Source organism: Neolamprologus multifasciatus, chromosome 16 (genome assembly GCF_963576455.1).
Source record: "Neolamprologus multifasciatus chromosome 16, fNeoMul1.2, whole genome shotgun sequence".
Lineage (NCBI taxonomy): Eukaryota > Metazoa > Chordata > Actinopteri > Cichliformes > Cichlidae > Neolamprologus > Neolamprologus multifasciatus.
In genome coordinates, this window is record NC_140454.1 from 30521833 (window position 1) to 30544140 (window position 22308).

The 22308-nt window shown below is 40.1% G+C and overlaps 1 protein-coding gene across 1 annotated transcript in view; it reads right to left on the bottom strand.

Moving 5' to 3' along the window:
- col18a1a (collagen type XVIII alpha 1 chain a) overlaps positions 1–21493 on the bottom strand; it is a 45707-nt gene extending 24214 nt beyond the window's left edge. The window contains exons 1-4 of the mRNA XM_085134663.1: positions 19610–21493; positions 11132–11673; positions 6983–7066; positions 3612–3683 (exon numbers count right to left, since the gene is read on the bottom strand). Coding sequence (XP_084990789.1) covers positions 3612–3683; positions 6983–7066; positions 11132–11673; positions 19610–20132 — 1221 coding nt within the window. The 5' untranslated portion in view covers positions 20133–21493. The remainder of the gene's footprint in view (positions 1–3611; positions 3684–6982; positions 7067–11131; positions 11674–19609) is intronic.
- Between the last annotated feature and the right edge of the window lie 815 nt (positions 21494–22308).

Below are 22308 nucleotides of genomic sequence, written 5' to 3' on the forward strand. Positions count from 1 at the left end.
TCACTCCCAGCTGTGACAGCGTTAAGGATGACTGACTCGCTCTCCCATCTATCACCGTGAATTCCAGGATGACAAAATGGAAAGTCTCACTTATACAACTCTCCCTGTCTAACTTGTCCTTGCCCAGACTTGCCTAAATTGCACCAGTTGGACAATTGTGCAGAGTGTAAGTTATACTTTGTGTGAACAGATCATCATCATCAGATGGAAAACACTAACATGTGGACATTAAATGCCAGCTGTTGTCTTTTAAATTGCCTTGTATATTATATGATGCTAGTAAAAGTCTGCGAAGGTGGAAAAATACCCCTTTGTAAATGCTGCGAGGCACTAAGGCAGTGAATGTAGGCCTGTAATGATGGAGATACTTCCGACTGAAGGTACCTGCCCTCTCCAACTTTCTTTCCACCCCTGTCAGTTCCTGTACACGCGTTTGATTGAGAAACCAGTCAGAATAACAAAGCCTTGAGGCCGGGGGCCTCTAACTTGGATCAGATTTAGTCCAAATTGACATCTGGTTTTTCTAACTCTTCACTATAATTGTGAGTGGGAGTGCATGCGTGCAAGCACAGCGCATGGCAGTGCAGGGTGGAGGACTGTGCTAGCTTCTCAGCCTGCGTGGCTATCTGTGAGGGTGGGAAGATGTGAGCGGGTGACTGTGGAATCTATGAGAGTGAGAGAGACAGAAACCAGAGAGAGGAAGACAGAAAGACAAAGAGGTTACAGATAGAGTGACAAAAAGAGAGGTGATGGAAGTCACTAAAAGATAGTCGTAGATGATGCATGCGCAGAACAACATGAGCATGTAAGTGAACCCAGCAATGTTTGTGGGCCATGTTTGATCCATGTTGAACCAGCGATAGCTCCACATACACAGACCGTAACAGCTCAGAACTTGTGTTGCAATTATTGGTTTTTATTAGGGCACCAATAAACAAAAACAAGATCATTTAGAGTAGATTGTCTCTAACCTCAGACTAATGGTTCTGAAGCCTCAGCTCGGTTCACGTTAAATTGGACAGACCAGAGGAGGTGTGCTGCTTTGATCTGTGTGTTGATCTTTGTGGTTGCACATGCATGCTTTCTCAAAAAAAGTTTTAAATAATACATTTATATGACACTCCAGTCCAAAAACACAAGATGATGGATTAATAGAATGAGCTGCCTTAACAGGGACTCTCATCACATGGATGGACCCCAGCTGCATGGTCTTGGATTGCAGTTTGTAGCCCTTGTTCTGCTCTGCTGTGTTGCAGCAGATCTCAAGAGGACAACAGGGATTCTTGTGTCTTGGCCAGCTGTCATCTAAGACACTAGAGTTGGAGTTCATCTGACCACAAGACCAGAATGAATGAGCACCAAAGCAACAGTGGCTCAGCAGGCTAGCCGGCCTGACATGACAGGAAGAGCCGAGCTACCCGGTTAGCTGCAAGTGAATGTTTGAAGAAAAAAAAAAAAGGTCAAGACAACTGTCCACTAGTAAATCAGTAAAGCGTCAGTGATAAAGAGATGATTTCCAAATCTAGTTTGCTAACAGCTGACTTACCTGCATGGCAAGTTAAAGTTGTGGAAAGCATACCTGGTCACTGTCAACCACCATGTAGCCATGCCTTAAACCAGGGGTGTCCAAACTCCGGCCCGCGATCCATTTTTAATTGGCCCGCAAGTAATTTTATAAATAGAATCGAATATGGCCCGCACTTCAACTTTTGCTTGAGTGTATTGCACTTCTTAGTTCTAACACCAGGGGGAGCTACTGTCGATCGAGGCAGTTGCTCCACCAAAAAGGACAATCACAGAAGAAATTTAGCCCAAGTTAGTTACTAAACATGGCAGAACCAAAGAAGCGAAAGGTAGAAAGTGAATGCAGAAAATTTCAGACATGGTGGGAGAGTGAATATTTCTTCAAAGAATTCAAGGGGAAGTGTGTCTGTTTGATCTGCACTGAAATTATGGCAGTTATGAAAGAGTATAATGTACGACGTCATTATGAAACCAAACATCAGGCCTCCTACACTGGTGCTGAGCGAGAGCAGAAATTAAAGCAAAGGGTAGCTCTCCTGCGGGGTCAGCAACAGTAATTTTTTCATGCTCAAAAGGTCCAGGAAAAGGCTACAATAGCGAGCTATGAGGTCGCCCAACTCATCGCAAGACATGGCAAGCCTTTTTCAGATGGAGACCTCATAAAACACGGCCTCGTTAAAGTCACCGAAATAATGCGCCCGTCAACAACGTCAGCATGTCCAGAAATCCAGTTGTTGAAGACTTGTCAGCCAACATTAAACTGCAACTATCTGATAAAGCTGTGCTTTTGATCTTTACTCCATCGCATGCGAGGAGAGTGATGCCACAGACACCGCACAGCTGCTATTTTTTTGCGGGGAGTGGACGAGCACTTTAGGTGAGTAAAAAATATATTCCACAGTACCCGTGTGTTAATGTGCAGGTACACATGCTTCAAATATCAATAATGCGCATCAATTCTGTCACTACCCTGCTTTTGCACACCACTTTCTTATATGCGCTTTTCTTGTTAACACACAGAGTACACACCGCTGTGCACTGCCCACGTACACGCAAAGTTAGCTGATCTCATCTGATGCAGATTTGCTCCTTGATCAAGTGACATTTGTCTGGATTTTTGGCACGAGTGGCGATCAGCACCGCGGCTGGATGTCCCGATTTACATACCCAGCGCAGCTGATACTCACCAGAATAATTTACTAAAATTATATGCACTCCTGATATTAAGTCCAGTTCAGTCTGTTAATGTTGATAACGGTTTCAAACGGACGTTAATAGGTGTGTTGCTAAGCCTACTAACGTAAATAACAAACTTGAAATGTGCCCGTCCCATTTCCCCTTTATTGTTTTTTCTCTGTGCTGTAAATCTTCTGTCTAAGAAGAAATCTGAGGCTGCTGTTCTGAGAATGAGCTACCAAAGCTTTTTCTGAATAAATCAATAAGGATCCATTTATGGAAAGCTGTGATGAAGGCAGTTTTGTCTTTAATTATATTCAACAATATAATATATTCAACCACTTGTAAGTGATTTTTCGAAGTTTAATACACTAAAGTTAAGGTTATATACCTAATTTCTAGTAAGTGGCCCAGCCCCTCCTATATTTTTATGTATGTGGCCCTCAGTGAAAAAAGTTTGGACACCCCTGCCTTAAACGATGATCTCCTAAAATTTGCTTTGTAAAAGCTCTTTGTGCCTAAATGTATACGACAGAAGCAGCTCGTGTTCCAGACATCAACTCAGCAGTTTTTAATCTCCCACGGGGGGATGAGTGGTCACTCACTTATATCGAGTAATCTGAGACATCAGTGGTATATTCAAAACTGAGTTTACAGAAGCACAGTCTGCTGCACACACTCCGTGTCCGTGTCTTACTTGATCACCGGCTTGAATCCTCATGATGTATTAATGCATTCTTGTGCACGTTTGATCCACAACTTTAAGGCAAACTCATTAGCATGTTTACAACAGTGCATCGAGAGGAACAAGCAAAATAGCAGTGCAGTCGATCAAGCAGAATGCAAAGTGACAAAGATAAACCTTCATAGGAAATAAAGAAACTCGAGAATACACAAAAGATGTTGCATACCGTCCATGTGTGTTTTTCCGTGCCTGGTCTTGGGGGTCTGGTTTCCACATAACCGCTTCCTTCCCCTGAAGCCTGAGGAGACCGATCATACATTTTTACACTTCATTTTATTGTTAACAAGACCACGCTCTTGGTTTTATTCAGTGCTCTGACCATTATAAACCTGAAAATGTCCTTTTAACTGTGTGCAAAGAAAGTTTTAATAAAATATGTGTGCATATATATTTTAAGACCAGAAGCTCTTTCCTTCCTGCGCTCTCAGTCACAGCGTATGTGGCCTCTTTTGCTCGACCGTGTTGTGTCTATTGTCGTAAATCTAGTATTCGTGTTACCTTCTTGGCTAGGTTCCATGTTACACAGAATTTATGTCTGCATTAACACCAGTAAGTCAAAGGCATACATATTTGCTATACTAATTTAGAGTAAGAAGCTTTCATACAATAAACTCCCATTACATTCAACCTTTCTTGATATATCAGCGTATTTGATGTGTTGACAAAACATGGAAACAGCTGTTAGGTTGCCATTGGAGATAAAAGGCACATCCTGAAATGGGAAACCTGTGATTTCCCTCATCTAATCCAAACAACATCTAAAAGATTTGATGACAACAAGCAGTAAAGTCACAAACTTTATTCTGTCAGTAAGGACATGGTTTTGGTGGTCTGGGTGAGCAGAACAGCTGTGAATGTTTTACTAAATAACAGTTAAGGCTGCTGGTGGGCTGCGGCGAGGCACCTGTGTTTGTGTCTGGGTGGTCAGGGTCAGCGGTGCAAAGGCTGCTCTCAGACTTACAGCCCTTACAGATTTACTGGTGGTTTTAACCCTATGATGCCCTTTGTGTCATATTTGATACATGATTAATACTTGCCATAATTTCAAAATGTTATGGACAAAACTGTCTTTTTTTTAAATAAAATTAACATTGTTGTTAACAAAAAGTTGCCAAAAACACCCAATGTATCAAATGCGATACAAAAAATCTATAATAAAAATAATAGGTAGTTATAAGGTTAATAAACATCTCAGTTCCAAAGAATTTAAATTTTCTGGCTATTTTTTAATGGGTAGGGTCTTACTGGTTCAAGTGAAGTTACATACTAAACTAAAGCATCAGTTTTAAGTAGGGATGCAACGATACCAATTTTTTCAAACCGATACGATACCGATACTTGGATCTGAGTACTTGCCGATACCGAGTACAAAAACCGATACTTCTACCACACACACACACAAATACAATGAATTGGAAGACAGGTTTTATTTTATTCTCTGCCGATAATAAATAATATCTTAATAAAAATGACCACAAAAAAATTTCAAGTGAAAAATAAGCACTTCTGTTAAATTATTGCAGAGTCTCCACATTGTAATTTAACAAAATATCACTGAACTATTGGCACTGTCTCGAGCTTTCGGAATAATAAATAAACACTTCTGTTTGGAATAAAATAAATACAAATTAGGTTTGAGAATAAAATAAACTTTTAAATTATTGCAGAGTGTCCATATTATAAACAAACGAACAAAATAACGAAAGTATTTGGCATTGACGAACGAACTCCCCATCTGCCCGTGGATCATCAGTCCACTGTGCCGTTAAACCAAGGACTGACATCGCACACACACTGCTTGTCTTTACCTCTTTAGAAAGTTTTGGCACCATTATCTCCCTGATGTATGGGCTGGGAATTTCATATCGCAGCTCGAGTATGCTGAGAAGACGGTGCAATCCTATGTTTTCCACGACCGGCATTTGCATCCAGAGCAATACAATGAGTCAGAGCCTCTGTTATTTTAACTGCCCGTGGATTTTCTCTTGACATTTTTCATCGCTTTTCCAAAACCTGAGTTAAAGTTGGCTGTTCCAGTCCACACTGCTGACATTTTGTTTAGCCTAGCTACAGCAGCCTCCAGTTTCTCTTTTTTTATCTGGAGCCGCCAGTCTCACTTGTCTAACCCTGTGCCTGTTTAGCGCGGGATGTCCCCTAGTGGCCAATCTAAAAAACTACAACAAAAATGACAATCCACCCTCTGATTAATGAAATAAGTTAGTATCGTTTCTTGGTATCGGGTAACTTTTACGAGTTAACCGATACCACATTTTTACAGTATCGGTCCCGATACCAGTATCGGTGCATCCCTAGTTTTAAGTAAAATGGCATCATTGTGTTACTGTAGGATATATCTTCCACAATTTGGCTGTTCTTATTTCCTTTAAAGTCATGATTAACTGATTCAAAACTGCTGAAATAAATCATTAGCTTTGGCTATGTCGATGATTAGCTGTCCATTCTTCTGCACACACATGCTGCTGGCTATGACTAAAAAAAAAGATATCATGGAACAAAATCCCTGATTTCACACTGTGATAAACATAATGTAGCAACTTAAATTAGGCCAGTTTGCCAGTTCCAAAAACTACTCCAGATACAGTTTATTCTAGTTAGCTAGCTAATTATCCCTGATAGTAGTGGTTAAAAGACACAAGTGGTCAAAAGCTGGGACATTTCATTTTTTAACTGGGATTCAGCATGTCCTTTAAAACATTCTAAAGTGCAATTATCTGAATTTGAAGCCTTGAAAATTACTTAAAACTTTTTATTACAGATCTTAAACATGGATCGGATTGGATTACTTTTACAAAGTGGAATTATTGTCAGCTTAATTTTTTTAAGCCATACTGTCCAAACTATAAAGGTAGCTGCAAAATGACAAAAAGCGCAAATGCAAACTGTGCAGCCTGTTAAAATTTTATCACATACACATAGCATACGTTTGTCTGCCTCCTTATTCAAGAGTCGTCACAACAGGTAGCAACGTATATTTGATTTGGCAGATTTCTACACAAGGTGGACTTTGTGATTGAACAGCAAAAAGATTTGGGTCTACTAAGTAAATGTGTAGACCACTGCAGTATGTAGCCACTATTGTGCACACATTGCTAATGCTGGTAGCATTGCATTTATCTGAGTTGAATCTGGTTTGAGCACAGCACCCTTTTTGTAAAAAAATCAAACTACGCATAGTTTTAGAGGAAAACTTATGATCAAATAATATTATACTGATATTTGTGGCACTTTGCACCATGCATAACTTTGAGTGCATGATGCCAGATTAGTTTGCAGGCCAATGTTAACGTTGTCACCCAGAGTCACCTTTCCTTGGACGTTAACATCCACACCTTACACAATGTTTAAACTGGCATTCTTTTGACTAGTCACCAACCTGGAAATATAGAACTCTATGTGAAAACAGCACTGAAGCTTTACCTCTGTAAACACTTTCCTGACGAGTTTATGCCATATGTCCAGTGAGTTTAGTCACATGTAGTGAGTCATCCAGTATGTATGTGATAAGTTGTTACTCACAATGTCTGAGTCATCTTCATCCTCCTCACAGTGCATGCTGGCAGCAAAGGGATCTCCCATCACCCTCAGCTCACCGATCACGCCCTGTTGCAAAACATGAATGTGATATTTAAATGTTTGATGATAATAAGAACAGTACAGCTCTTCTTCTCACATATACAACATGTACTGCTGCCAGGACATGTAAGCTTTTTCTTTTTCAGCAGTGCTTTGATTTAATTATATTTCTTAGGGAATTCCCCCTTCCACAAAATCAGAGGGGCTATTGATGTCTCTGTCTGTGAAGTACCACTATCTGTGCCTCAAACACACCATCTGATACATGTTCCCACACAGGACACTCACGCAGATAGCATTTTTACCATCTTCCTGCCTATGAAAGGCCCATTAGCTGTGCATGTCGAGGTGGTCTCTCTGCTGTGGCATTATTTGAAGTCAACTCTTCTTCAGGACACATTTATGTCCCAAGAAAAAGAGTCAAATGGATTTTTTAAGAGAACTTTGAAGATAGAGAGCTCTTTGACATTTTAACCCAGTCTCTCCACAGACCTTTAAGGCCTATTCAGTAACATTTCCATACAGTGGATGTCCCTTTTAATCTTTACTGCTTCAGATCTTCACAATAAATCTTCGATTTTGTTCACATGAAGGTCAAAACTTGTCACTACAGCATGTGTTTTCTGATGAACTTAAAATACTTCTAAATCCCCCTTTAGAATGGAATGTCCATTTTCAAAATGCAAAATATAAATATTTAGATGTTAGCAAGAGCTTGCCAAGTCTTGATTTGATTAAGGAAATTAAATTCACAAGACCTCTGGAGCCCTAGGGCCATGCTCAGGTCAACACATCACACATGGGGGAAAAAAAGTCTTCAGATTATTAAAAAAAAATTGCTTTAGGATAACTTTTAATAATAAGCAGTTGAGAAAACGTCCTCCGGCTTAAACATCCAACCACCAGGAACTGTATGTATGTATGTGTGTGTGTGTGTGTGTGTGTATGTATATATGATATATGATATATATGATATATATATATATATATATATATACATACATACACACATTACATGCATACATACACATACATTACATACACTGACGATAGCTGCATGTTGCTGAAAACCACATATATAGATAGAGATACATAGAGACATAGAGACAGAGAGACAGATAGATAGAGATAGATATAGAGATAGATAGACAGAGATAGATATAGATAGAGAGATAGATATATAGAGATAGATAGATAGATATAGAGATAGATAGATAGATATAGAGATAGATAGTTAGATAGAGATAGATATAGAGATAGATAGGTAGTTAGATAGAGATAGATATAGAGATAGATAGATAGTTAGATAGAGATAGATATAGAGATAGATAAATAGATAGATAGATAGATATAGAGATAGATATCGAGATAGATAGAGATAGATATCGAGATAGATAGATAGATAGATAGATAGTTAGATAGAGATAGAGATAGACAGAGATAGATAGAGATAGATAGATAGATAGATAGATAGATAGATAGATAGATAGATAGATAGATAGATAGATAGATAGATAGATAGATAGATAGATAGATATCTAATGACCGAGTTAAGATCTTGTAGGACTTCCAGAAACAGACGGACAAAATGGTGGTGGCTAACCAACCGGACATAGTGTTGGTAGACAAACAGAAAAAGACGGCCGTAGTGATCGATGTAGCAATAATAGAAGAAGGAACACGAGAAGCTGGAGAAATACCAAGGGCTCAGAGAAGAGCTCGAGAAGATGTGGAGGGTGAAGGTGACGGTGGTCCCAGTGGTAATCGGAGTACTAGGTGCGGTGACTCCCAAGTTAGGCGAGTGGCTCCAGCAGATCCCGGGAACAACATCGGAGATCTCTGTCCAGAAGAGTGCAGTCCTGGGAACAGCTAAGATACTTAGCAGGACCCTCAAGCTCCCAGGTCTCTGGTAGAGGACCCGAGCTTGAAGGATAAACCGCCCACAGGGGCGTGCTGGGTGTTTGTTTTTTTTATATATATATATATATATATATATATTTAACAAAATTCTATCTTGTGTCATCATAGCTGATCGGCTTTTCTGTCGCGAGTCCGTCTCTCTTCTTAGTTTTTGGCCCACTTCTCACCAGAAAGAGGAAACCAGCGGCTGAACAACAGCAGCACTATTAAGCTTGATAAGCTGCTGTTAGAATTTATTTAATATTACTTTGTACACCAGGATCCTTTTCTACGCAGCTGACGGCTGGTAACTGTGCAGGGGCGGATCTAGCAAAGTTTAGCCAGGGGGGCCGATAGGGCATGAACAGGGAAAAGGGGGCACAAAGACATACTTTTCTTTCTTATTCTCATTTAAAATGTCTAGCTTTTAATAAATAATTATCTGACTCTTACACCCAAAGTTTTAATCTGATGTAAAATCTATAGAAGTCCATTACTGTATATAGTAACTGTTAAGTCTAATATACCCTAGTAAGCTATAGTACTTTTTCCTTTGGGAAGATACCATCTGTGCAGTCTGCAATTCTGTTGAAGAAAGATGTTGAATCTATTTAATTATTCTTGAAAAATAATTTATTTCTGTGCATTTTTTCCCCTGCATCAAATTAAATTTGATTACATCGATTAAGCATCATGAGGTGGAGGGGTGGTTTGTTTGTTTTTTGCTGGGAGTTTGCAACCCTATTAGTTAGGTTGCTTAATATTTCTGCTAAGTACTCTTTAAAATACCAGAATAGGAAGGATTGAGTAGGTTTAAGTTTATTAGATTGATCAGTGTTGCTGAACTATGAAATATTTTGGGCGCAGTGTATTTTTTACATACAGGTATAACAGAATAGCTTTAGTGTTGTTATTTATTTAAACTTGAGTATAAACTTATACAAAATGCAGCAAGATATTAAAAAAACGTTTTATTGATTAAAAAACACACTATATCGGATTCATATCGGTATCGGCAGATATCCAAATTTATGATATCGGTATCGGACATAAAAAAAGTGGTATCGTGCCATCTCTACTTCCAATATACAAGTCTGAGAGCAGTCTGGGACAAAGCTGAAAACAGTGCCCATATTAGGCAAATCATTTTTTTCCCTTTTTCTACATTTCTTTTCCATTTCATTTTATTTTCTATCAGTTTCCAGGGGAAAGTAGGAGATTCTGTCAGTCTTGATGGATGTAACCTTAAAAAAAGTGGAAACTGGGACGAAAATGATTCGCTTATACTTATATTTGTCTATTAATATAATAATGAGTGTTGTCTATTAAGTGTTGAAATTCAAATCTAAAAAGCTTCCGTTTTTTATTTCCCAAAAACAAAATTGCACAAATGAAAGATTGTTCCACACCCAAAAGGGTTTGGTTGAATTTTCAAGGCTCAAAGATATAAATCTTTTCAGCGATTTTAATCACAACTGTTACTAAAGAGTGCATAATTGCATTACATGGATATAAAACAATCACTCTGCAATGATTGATTGAGATCTCAAGTATGAAAAATAACTTAAGCAACTCAGTTTTTGCCTAAAAGGTTTGTCCCTGACAAATTACTCAGTTCTTATATCGAGTTCTTCTTTTGCTTTTTGTGTTGATAAACTTAAAATAATTGCATTCTCTGAGGCAGAATAAAAAATGATCACTGGCTGTTTTCTCCATGTAATTAGCCATGGCTGAACTACTGCAACCCCTGCAGCTAAGGCCGCCAGTTGTGGTGGCCAACCGCTGAGATGTACACCAGTCAAACGACTGGCACTAATTACATCACTACTGTGAGGTCTTCCAATTATTTGTAGACTCTACAGATGATACAGACATTAATATTTTGGTTTGGAGTAGGCAATTTGAGCAATTGGATCACATGAGAGTTATTCAGCCAAAATGTTTCATAGGATAATAACAACCGTGAAAAATCAAAACACTGATCTGCCCCTTTCCAAGACTTCACGCAGCAGGAATCCGGTCTCTAAGTTAATGTTGGTTGTATGAAGCTTTAGTTTAGGAATGCAACAGTCTGATTTACTCGATGCACAATCGACAGATAGTTCTTTACCTGTTATGAAAGGATATAAAATAAATGTATTGTATTTACTATATCAGTGTTTTGGTTAAAAAGGTAAAAGCCTGTTTACACACCAGGAACTTATCAGGATCAGCTCCTCCAGCCTGCCCAACAAAGACGCCAGCACCACTTTCCAGCTCCATGTTCTCCGCTGGCCTCTCGATGTGCACCACCTGAGGGTCTGTGTCACAGTTGAAGAAGAATAGCACCTTGTCGTCCATCACTGCGAGAGAAAAACGGGTCCAGGTGTTCGTCATAGAAGGCACGAGGAACCTGGCTGCCTCAAAGGACCGAGCTGACTTGGGCTTGGTGTAGTACAGAATGACATTTTGGTTGTTGTCCTGCACGGCTGACAGTTTAACTCCCACATGCATGATACTCTGCCGAGCATCCGTGATGGAGAAAATGACCCCGCCCTGGTTAGTGGTGGGTTTCAGGTTAAACATGAGGGAAAACTCTCGATAAAATGGGTTCGGGAGGTGGGCGCGTGCCAGCTGGCCCGTATTGGCATCCGGTCCAAAGACAAAACTAGGGGTGTTGTCTGGTCCGTAGATTTGGGTGATCTCACTTGGAGGAGGATCTCCAATCAGTTGTAGCAGGGAGACTCCACTGTCTTCTAAAGGGAGAGAAACAAGATGTCAGGCCACAGTGAGCATAAAACAGCAGAGGTTTAAAGGGAGGGCAGCATGGCAGAGTAGGGGTTAGACCAGGAGGCTGTTGGTAGGTGACAAAGTGTGGATGTTTGTGATGGAGGCAGGACGGGTACTTGCACTAACTGCAGCTGAATCAGTCACAATGCCCTTTGTAAAGAAATGTATGTGAGAATGTAAATGGTACCACATCTGCTTTTAGCGAACCATGTATTTTTCCTAGAAACCCGGGGAAAGCGGCTACTCTCAAGGGACCACAAACAAACAAGTGATTTTATTACTTGAAAATATGGAAAGCAAAACATCTGCAAAAAAAAAAAAAGGGGAAACACGAGAGTAAGAAAATAAACACTTTCTCAGACGTTGGAAGTCCTGCACACCAAAAGCAAGAACTTCCTAAAGTAAGAAAGAAAGAAACCTCGTCAAGGTTTATCCTCTACTCATGCACAGTGGAAGTAGATGAAAAGCCTGAACAGATGGATATTTATGCATCATTCCTGAAGACACTGGATAAAAAAAAAACCACGCAAAACTTTTCAAACTTGCATGACATCTGCTAGATGTCATGACTTGGGGCACTGCAGGGATCAACAGCTGGGCCTCCGGCATGTCTGTGCTGACACTTCCATCACCCCGGGCGACACTGGCAAAGTCAGTGCATAATTTAAAGTGTTTAAGAAAGGCAAAAAAACCACAAAGAGCAATGTGTATTCATGCACATGCACTGTGGACACAGATTTTCATGTACTGATATCAAACCAAACCTCTGCTCTTTGATCTCCCCCCCTCATAAAAGAAAAAAATGTTTCCATGTGTTAAAAACAGAATGACCAAAATGACTGTTTTTGGACAACATGTGATGCATTTCTGATTCTTTGAAGAAATGCTTTGGTTTACCACCTGGTGACTAACGAGCGAGCTCTATCGCTCAGTTCAAAGCCTCTCCACTGCCCGAGTGCTGGAGATCAATTGGATCAGCAGTTGGCTGCGTCGAGAGCCTAAACACACGAGATATTTTATCTGAGCCGAAGATCCCGCTCTCTTCAGTACCATCATAAACACCAGTCTGAACATTCTGCTCGCTATCGGAGGACTGCAGATGCATTTATTTGAATCTGCGCTAACAGAGAACGCAGTCAAGCTGCAACAGGACGGCAATAAAAATACCTTCCATTGTGCAGTTCCTCTCTGCACCAATCAGGCTTCTAGAGCAGATTTATCAGTAAGCGGATGAGACCATTAATAGATGTACACTCACATATATATATGCATGTCAACAGACATATAAGTAAAGTCCAAAGACTGACAAATATTTTACTGGAACCTGGGAAACACTTTTAGTCATATCCAAAGTCGCTATATCATTTAGAAGGTTAGAGGCCATATTGCAAGCCAACACATCAAAACTAATAATTAAATTTACAGTCGCAAGACAATCTAAACTTCAGTATAACCTATCTAAATAAAAAAAAAAAGGGAAACAAATCACCACAGGATGACACAACAGGTTCAGAATAACTCAGACGTAGGTCACTGACTGTGGTTTGCACCCGGCTGACCAGATGTTTACTCTGATAAAATCAGAATGAGGCACCTTGAGGGTCCCTTCAGTGGGCATGTGCTGACATGTCTAATCCTGGCTCGCTGTCTTGTGCATAATCTGCCAAAGGAGGTTTTAAAAAAAAGGTAAAAACCTTGTAATAATTCAAAGGGGAAATTCATCATTTGGGGAATTGTAAATCCTTCTGCTTTGGGGGCTGAAGCAGTTGGAAGTTGAAGTTTTAATGCAGCCACAGTGCATAACTGAACATGCAATGTATTTTTTCTGCAAGCAAAGTTGAGAGAATGATTTGATTTGTGTGCAAATTAAAATGAAAGGTGTGTAATAAGGTGGAATGCTAGGCGGATTGCGTACACAGATCCTGGTTGTCCTTCAGCATGCAGCATTCCTCTGCAGTGCAAACTAAGGATATGACCTCACCGTCTACTCCTCGCAATTTCTCTTTCACCTGGATTTCAAGCATCTGATTTTGATTCCTTCAACAAATAAAAAGCCGACATGCTGTTGGAAGGTGCACGGACTCGAGCTTTCCAAACCCCTAATTAGCAAAACATCTCACCTATTAGCAATCTGCTACACCGACCAGATGTGCACTGTTTTGAGCCATGCTTAGAATTGACCAAAAAAGGCATCTCCATTTACAGCCTGATGCAACTGTGATGCAACTTAATGCCATTTTGAGACTTAAAATGTCATCTTCAGATCTAAAGCTGATTGAAAGGTTTGACCTGCTTTAGGATTTCGGAGGAATGCTTTTACTGAATCTGGTTTAGTGTGTCTGCATTGTCAGCAAAGAGCCAACCAGCCATTCCATCTCGGACATCAAAAGTTGTAGGGGGCCTCAGAGAGGTCACTATTAGCATTTTAAGTGCAATCTCAATTCAGGTTTTCTTAAATAGCTTTTGTTAAACGCTGACAGCTTCAAGGTCAGTTGGGAATAGAAAAGATCTGTGATGAATGGAGCACTGCAGGGTTTACGGTGCTAGTTTGTCTTGTCAGGAAGACCGCTTACTGACTCCTTTTCATTTCCTCACATTTCAAGACGGTGTAGCAGACTTTGTGGTACCCTGTTGATAAAGCTGTATATACACTGTCAGCTGTACGCACAGCTTTGGAGAGCACAAGATCCTGTATAAATCATAGGAAAACAGTCAAACATCTGGACAGTGAGAAACTGTGCGGCTTTTCCCAACTAAACTATCACCATTTAAAACATCCCTTGAGGCCTGCTGAGACGAGGGCAACGATCTCTCCCCTCAGTGTACAGAAGGCGGGGCAGTGGCCTGACCCTGTGTTTGAAGTGTCAGAGTTCATCTCTGAAAGCTGAAATTACAGTCCCATGATTTTTTTTTTCACCATACTCCTTGTGCATCTGCAGCATGAATCATATATGTGAAGCAATTCTCAGCCAATTTAAAGTAAAGCAAATTCATTGTGCTCACATGATCACATGATTAGTGGAAGTTTAATATGAAGCTACACTGTTGCTTAAAACAGTATAATATTTGTTTTAATCTTCTTCTTGTCAAGGATGTGTGATACTCTGAGAACTTTGAAAAAGGTCTTAAGTTACATGAATATAGAAAAAATGTAGTTTTAAGAAATAAAAACCAAACACTGATTTTTTGATATAAATAAATAATAAAGTCCTTTCCGTTCTGCAGTCTACTTTTTTTTTTTTTTTAATCGAATGCTCAGAACAAACCCACATCACAGTCCAGGAAGGAGATTTTATCCTGACTCAACCTGATGACTAAACTGTAATTCTTAAACCACAAAAAGGAGCACGAGTCTACCGCCAGCTGTGAAATTCACTCTTTGGAAAAGAGCTCAGTTCTCTACCTGTGAAGTAACATTTTTTTAGGCAATACACCCCATTGCCCCATGCTGCTGTGTTCACAGATGTGTTTTTAACTACAGAAAGAAAAAATGCAAATGCGGCTACAGGATATAACAGCTGAACATCTGTATCCATGTCCGTTTCAGCTTGATGTTGATGGGACAGTTTAAGCCAACGTATTGGCCTTCTTGACTATGACATATGAGCCCATCAGAAGAAAAGACATTTATGGATATAATATTAAATTAGCTAAATGTTCAAATATGGCGTGATTAGGATCTAAATGGTTACCAGAACAGAATTTCAAAATTACATCACTCTGGTAAACCATTAAAAACTTTAAGGACTTAACCAGCTTAAAACATCCCGGTGCTTTTGTTCTTTTCTGTTTTTGCAACACAGCCTCGTTCTCATTTTGTACTTCTGCAACACAAACCAGAGGGGGCAACGGGTTTCTGCCAGCAAAGAAGTCAGACCACACTGTGCCCATAATTGGCACCCTCCTGAGAGCCAAGTCAAAAGGATTCCCTGGCAAGCAGTGTAGTGAAGGACTGCAGCCAGCTTTGGGCCTTCCTCTTGTCATAAGATAAAACATCAGTCTCAGCTCAGTAGAACCATGGTGTTAAAAAACATACAGAACAACAAAGAAGGTACACTAGCTAAAAAGCATAAGCTAAAATGTTCACAGACATTTAAGTAGCATTAAAAAAAATGTAACATGTAGGTCTGTCAGCACAGCCCAGATAGCTTGTAATCCAATTAAAACTCCAATCTGCTAGAAATTAATATGGTTTAATATTAAATATTAACTAAGCTTGACCTCCAGAGCCTGACATGGTTGACTGCTCATCTTTCAAGCTGGGAAGAGACAACCATGCAAATCATCACTAAAAAGGCCAAAAAGCAAAAGAATCTCCCTTCCCACCACCCTCAAACAAACTCCCCACATGAATCTCCCACTTGAATGCATCAAGACTGCAGTCAGTAATTTTAGTGTATAAACTGTTCCTTTGTATTTTTCAACCCATGCCAGTGGGTCTGTCTTCAATTCACCCAAAATATCAACTCACCAAGATGGCAGCATGTCATGAATAATTTAGATTAGATTAGATTAGATAAAACTTTATTAATCCCTCGGGTAGGTTCCTCTGGGAAATTTGCATTACAAGTTATATTTGCATGACGTAGGAGTCAAAGACAAAATAGAGAGTACGACTGCCCTCCTCCCAAACTTGAAATAGTGGAAGGTGCCTGAGGCTTCTCAGATACTACATGTAAGGATTCTGTTTAGAAGCTGAAAGGCTTGTAAGCGGGTGGGCACAGTCTTAGAGAAAGATACTGGGCAAATAAACTGAGAAATAAAGCACTTTTGGCTTTAAAATATTTTCTTGGCCAATCACAGTAGGTGTAACCTTAAGCGTGAGCAGAGGTTGCTGCGGTGAGAAACAGGAAGAGACATTTTTAGTTATTAGGAAGAATATAAAATCAGTAGGCAGTTGTTTACAGGAGCATACAGTAGAATTTAAAGTTTATTAGATATTCTTAGTACTTGGGGCTGAGGAGACCTTATAGGTGCAGTAGTAACTCTAGAGCAGAGCAATGCTTTTCATCACATCTATTCAGCCATCACTCTAACCAAGCCATGTGCTTCAGTGGATTGTTGTTTGAGTCATACCAGATGGTGTTGACTGCCGTGGATTTCAATCTATCCCAGAATGATTTAGAGTAACTGAGAGCACTCCGGTTATACCTTCAGGCAACTTTCACAAGCAACGTGCATGCTTGGGTGATGAACTAGCTTCTAGAGTTGCAACAAAACTGGCCCTCAGGATATAAAGAAGGCAACATGATTGTTCCTTCCAGTGTGCTGCAGACCTGTCTGCATTTTCCGCATTACTGTGTCTACAACATTAAAAGAAAAAAAAACAAAACGTGCATGCGGTTGTGGCAGAATAATGTTTTAAGTTTGACGACCAATAAAGGTACCTTAATCCTCCATGACTTCATTTGCCAATAAACCAAAAGTAAAACAGTTCAAATTTATTTAGGCTCACGTGTGTCACTTAGTCCAGGAACCAGAAACATCTTGTCCACTCATGTCTGTCAGTGGAACAAGCTGCCACAGAGATACTGAAGCTGTAAAAAGACATAATCTTGAACTCCCAGAGATACAAACGGAGAGTGCTGGGAGACAGAGCAGAAGTCCAGCATCAGGGAACAGGCTTAAAAAGAAAAAGATCATCTAAAACAGAGTTAGACTTCTCTCATGAATCGGTGCCCACTGGCAATAAACAGATGAGTCATTTTTTCCAGCATTTCTTGGTCACTGGGGGCATGTGCTGCACATATCAGTCTTTGAGAGGACAGCTGAGTGCACACTGGTCCTTTTAATCTTTAAATATTTATCAGCAATTTGTAACTACTAGTTTATTTTGGAAATTTACACCTTAATACTTCTGAGCGACAGAACCATCCTATCATTTGTTATAAAATACTGATTATAAAGCACCTTTTTAAACTGTGCAACCACAGCAGGAGAGAAACAGCTGCTTTTAATTTCTTTTTATTTCCACCTTTAAATTTTTTACCTGTTGAAATATGTCATCCTAGTCCAGCTGTGAGAAATATTTTGTTCTAAAAGTTAACACATATCTAAAAAGCACTGATGCAAATATGAGTGCTTCCCATGCATGCCAAGCTACTGTGTCCATTCCTAAACAGACAAACGCACATCAAGCCTGCAAACCACTCACTGTCAAAAGAGATATGCTGAAGTTATGCATTTCATGCACATATCAGAGAGGATTGCCTTCTGCAGTTTCAGATGCATTCATTAGAGGCATCTACAATTTCCTTAGTCTTGCAATGCAATGCAAAAAAAACCAAACAAGAAAATTATATAAATATGATTAAATAATTATAATTACATTTGTATTTTATTCCAGATAATTGCAAAGCCAAAATAATCTTTTTGCAAACTTGTGTTTTCTTGTGTTACAGTCTGACTTTAAGAGCTTTGTAGTTAAACTGGAAAGGTTGTTTGAATTGAAATTATTTCATCTGGCAAGACTGAGTATATAATTACATATAACATTACTGTAATAAAACAAATAATTATCATCTGAGCAAAGTATTACTCTTTGAATATAATTACTCAAAAAAGAAATACATGTTTGTGTGTGTGTGTGTAGGGGGGTGCTGGTATACTATGACCTTCACAAGGTAAGTCACATACAGTACACAGCACACATATACATGCAGCAGGTTAAACAAAGTACTGGCATCATGCTTGTTAGACTTCAAGTTAAAAATAAGCATGCATGCTTTTTTGGGATGGGAAATAATTAATTAATGCATCTCATTCGGTGCTGACAGGGACACATTTTGATTAATTGAGAGGGTATTTCATAGTGTGAAAAATACCAGACGGACTCGGGGAGGGGGGGATTTTCAAAACTGGTTCAAAATGAATCCCAAAACAAGATTCATTTGAGCCAGTAATTACCTTTCTGGTTACTAACTGACAAGCACTGATACCCATCCTCCTCCTCATCAGGTAGAGTGTGGCACTCCACAGGGAGGCGTCCCTCATCCAGGAGCGTCCAGCAACTGTCCCGCAAGACTTCGCAGAAACTCTGGCAAGGTAACACAGGCAGCGGGGCCAAAGAGCCACACTTTGGTACCAAAAGGAGGCAGAAAAACCACTCCACGCTATGATGGCATTGAGAATTCAACAGCCAAGCCCACTCATTGAGGAGTGCTTGGATTTCCTCCACACTGCTCTGGTTGAAGTAATTGGGCACGACAAACCGTTGCCCAGCCATGGAGGAGCAGAAAGGAAGAGCGGTGTCTAGCAACAAGCATTGTGGGGATTCAGCATCCAGTGCTGGCCTACCTACTTCTGGTTGTTTTATAGTTGTTGGCTCACTAACTGCAACTGTCTGGCTGAACAAGATTGCTTGGTTCAGTTTTTCCTCACTTATTGTTGACTGAGTAGCAAATGGGATGTGACCAGTTTTCTGGCTTATTATCAGTGATTTATTGGGTTGGAAATCTATAGATTTTAAGGTCGTGTCTGGGCTCTTGCTATCTATTTGTGGTTGTCTTTTAGAGATTTGGGGGGATTTAGTTGTAGAAAGTACCTGGCTGGCAAGTGGAGCTTTGCTACTCTGTAATGCTTGGTTAGATACTAGTTCCTGGTTAGCCATAAATTTACCACTTAGTAAATGAGTAACTTTCACTTGTTGATGACCCTTAGATACCTCAATAGTCGTTAGGGAGTTGTTACTTACAGTTGGGGTAAATAAATCTTCTTGGCTTTCATGTGAATATATTGTTAATTTGAAGTCAGTAGCATTGGAACTAGAACTACTGTTTCCATTTCCTGTCGTGTTGTTGGGGGACTCGAGACTTTGCCCTGATTTTGTGCTGCCAAGACTGCGGTCCTCATCTCCACTAACTCTACCATCTAACTCACTACGAGTGGTGGTCGTTACTGCACCTTTTTGAGCCTTGTGGGTTCCAAATCTTGATCGCCAGCTAGTTTCAGTTCCTGTTGCAGACCCATTGTCTGATGCAGATTCAGATCCAAAGTCAGATCTGAGTCTTGTTACATTTCCTGTAAAGGTTGAGTTTTCAGATCCTTCAGAACTTATTGGTGAAGATGTGGCATTACCAGGTTTACTTGTGTGTGATGGCATCCCTGTAGCAAAGTTTTCTGACTCATGTTCATTCTCTGGTTCTGTTGTTGACACTACAGTGTTCAGTTTAGGAGCCTCAGGAGTCTGATCCAAAGTCTGCACAACTTTTTCCATCTGATGTCCTTCATCAATGATCTCTTCTCCAATTTTTGCAATAGTTTCTGACGGCGGTTCTCCACTACCTGCTGGACTGCCAGATCCCTCGGGGTCTACCGCTGGGGCTGAAGTTGCCGTATCAGTCCAGGACCACAGCCAGGCATCAGAGTGGACCACCCACTGAGCCAACAAAATCACAAGTCCAAACTGGATCCTCATCATAACCATAATGTCAAGTCTTAACCACGTCCACCGGCTCGATTAGACTCACAGAGTGAACTATGACATGTCCACACAGTCACTCCACACACACTTTTCCTTCAGCTCTGTCTCCACGCACACTTCACTAAACAGAGAGGAGAACTGAAGAGGAGTGCCCCATTCAAAAGAGTGCAGAGAGGGAAAGCAGGAGGAGGAGGTGGTCTCCGTATTGGCTGCCCTGGCAATATTTATTCCCCTAACTCCTCCTTCCCCCTTTGTCACAGCAATGAAAAGCGAGCTCTCCCGCTGACTGATACCTTGAAATTACAGCAGCCTTTCTTTTCACAGCACAATACTGATGCTTTCCAGTGTTTTACAGACAGGAGCAATTTGCCCTTGATTTGTTTGCTTTGTTAATCTACGATAATATGAAAACCACAGACTTACAAAAAAATGTAAACCGTGGTCACATCCCAACAAAAATATTCAATTATATACTGTTACAAGCTTGAAGCATAAGGAGCGGTGCTGAGATCCCTCAAAGACTGAATTAGTCTTGGTCCATTGCAACCAATTACTGAAAAGACGTTGCCATTGTGGTGTGGTTATATTTAAATATAATCTAACAACAGTCATTTATTGGCGTAATTGTATTTTTGTATGGAATATCTGCAAATGACAGTCAACACTCGTGTAAAGAAAAAGAAATGTCCATATTTTGATCACCAATATCATCTCTTAATGCAAATTCTTGGTCCATTTTCTTTCACAAGCTTAAGCGCACCAACATAACCCATTGTCTGTGCATTAGTTGTCCCTTGTCTACAGGGTGCCGTTTATTGTTCAGTCTAGTTTACACGCCTGTTTTCAGTGCTCTGTGGGGACACAGTAATCCAAGCCTCGCTTTCTTGTCCAGACTGGTTTCTCATATCGCCTGTGGGGCTGGCTGACAGAGACCCTCGACGACTGCTAATGGGAGCTTAGCGATAAAAGGAACAGGAGGTTCGCGTAAGTGTCTTTCTTATACGTTGGCATTTGCTTGCAGCTTCAGTTGTTGATAGAAGGGAACTCAGGAGGCCATCTCCATAAAGCTCCCACATGGATATAGGGAAATGTCTTGACACAAGCTTGACAACTTTACCCTGTAACACTCTCTCTGGGCCTGGGGTCACTAACGATGCAACTGAACCCTGCCTGCAGGATTATGTGTGTCTGGACTATAGAAACTGGGGCCTACACTAACGTTTTCACTGGTAACACTGGTGCTACAAAAGAACAAAATCTGCCTCGTTATCAACGTGGCTGATACGTGAGGCAGCAAAACTCAAATCAAACATTTCTATCATTATCTGATTTTATCATTTAGCAATTTCAACTCAATTTTCAACTATAAAACTCAATTTTTGCTCTACTTATGTGTAGCTGGTGTGGTGCAGTACTAAATGACAATGTGTAGATCAAGTGTAAACATTACTCAACCCTAACCTTTGGTGGGGAAAATAAAGGTGGTTGCACTTTAAAATTAAAACTTTAAGGGAGTGCTAAAGACAAAATCCAGGAATTAAAAAAAAAAAAAAAAAAAAAAAGGAAAAGGTTACACAAACTTTAGCGTCAACAGGGATTTATTTCTTAGAACTGATTACTTGACTTACGCCACTGAAGAAGAACATTTAACTGAGCTGGAGCTCAGGCTGGAACCCACTTTTCTGGGAACCAGTAACATTTCCTGTCCCAAAAGTTTATTAATGGGCATCATTCAAGAATATGGTTAATAGAATTTGATATACATTTTCTGTTCTGCACTTTCTCACATTTCCCCTTCTTCCTCCCTTCACCTGCACTTCCTTTCATCATAAGTGTCTGAGCCGGGACCTTTCATTGGCAAACAGTAATCAGCTCCAGACTGCTTCATCTTTAAAACACTACAACAGCTTAAATGGAGTGTTTCACTCTTTCATCATCACCTGCTAAGCACATGAAAAAGAGATAAAGTACTACTTTCAACCACAGTGACGGTAGCTGGCTGTGCCAGCAGCGCACCTAAACAGACTAATGATCATCATGCACTTGCACAAATGCAACCATGTGAAATGATGACACTCACACCACCACAGCCCGGAGCCCTGGTAGGGTGTCGCCAGGAGAGCAATGCAGTCTTCAACAACACACATTTAATGCAAAAGAGTTCATAAAAACTGCAGAA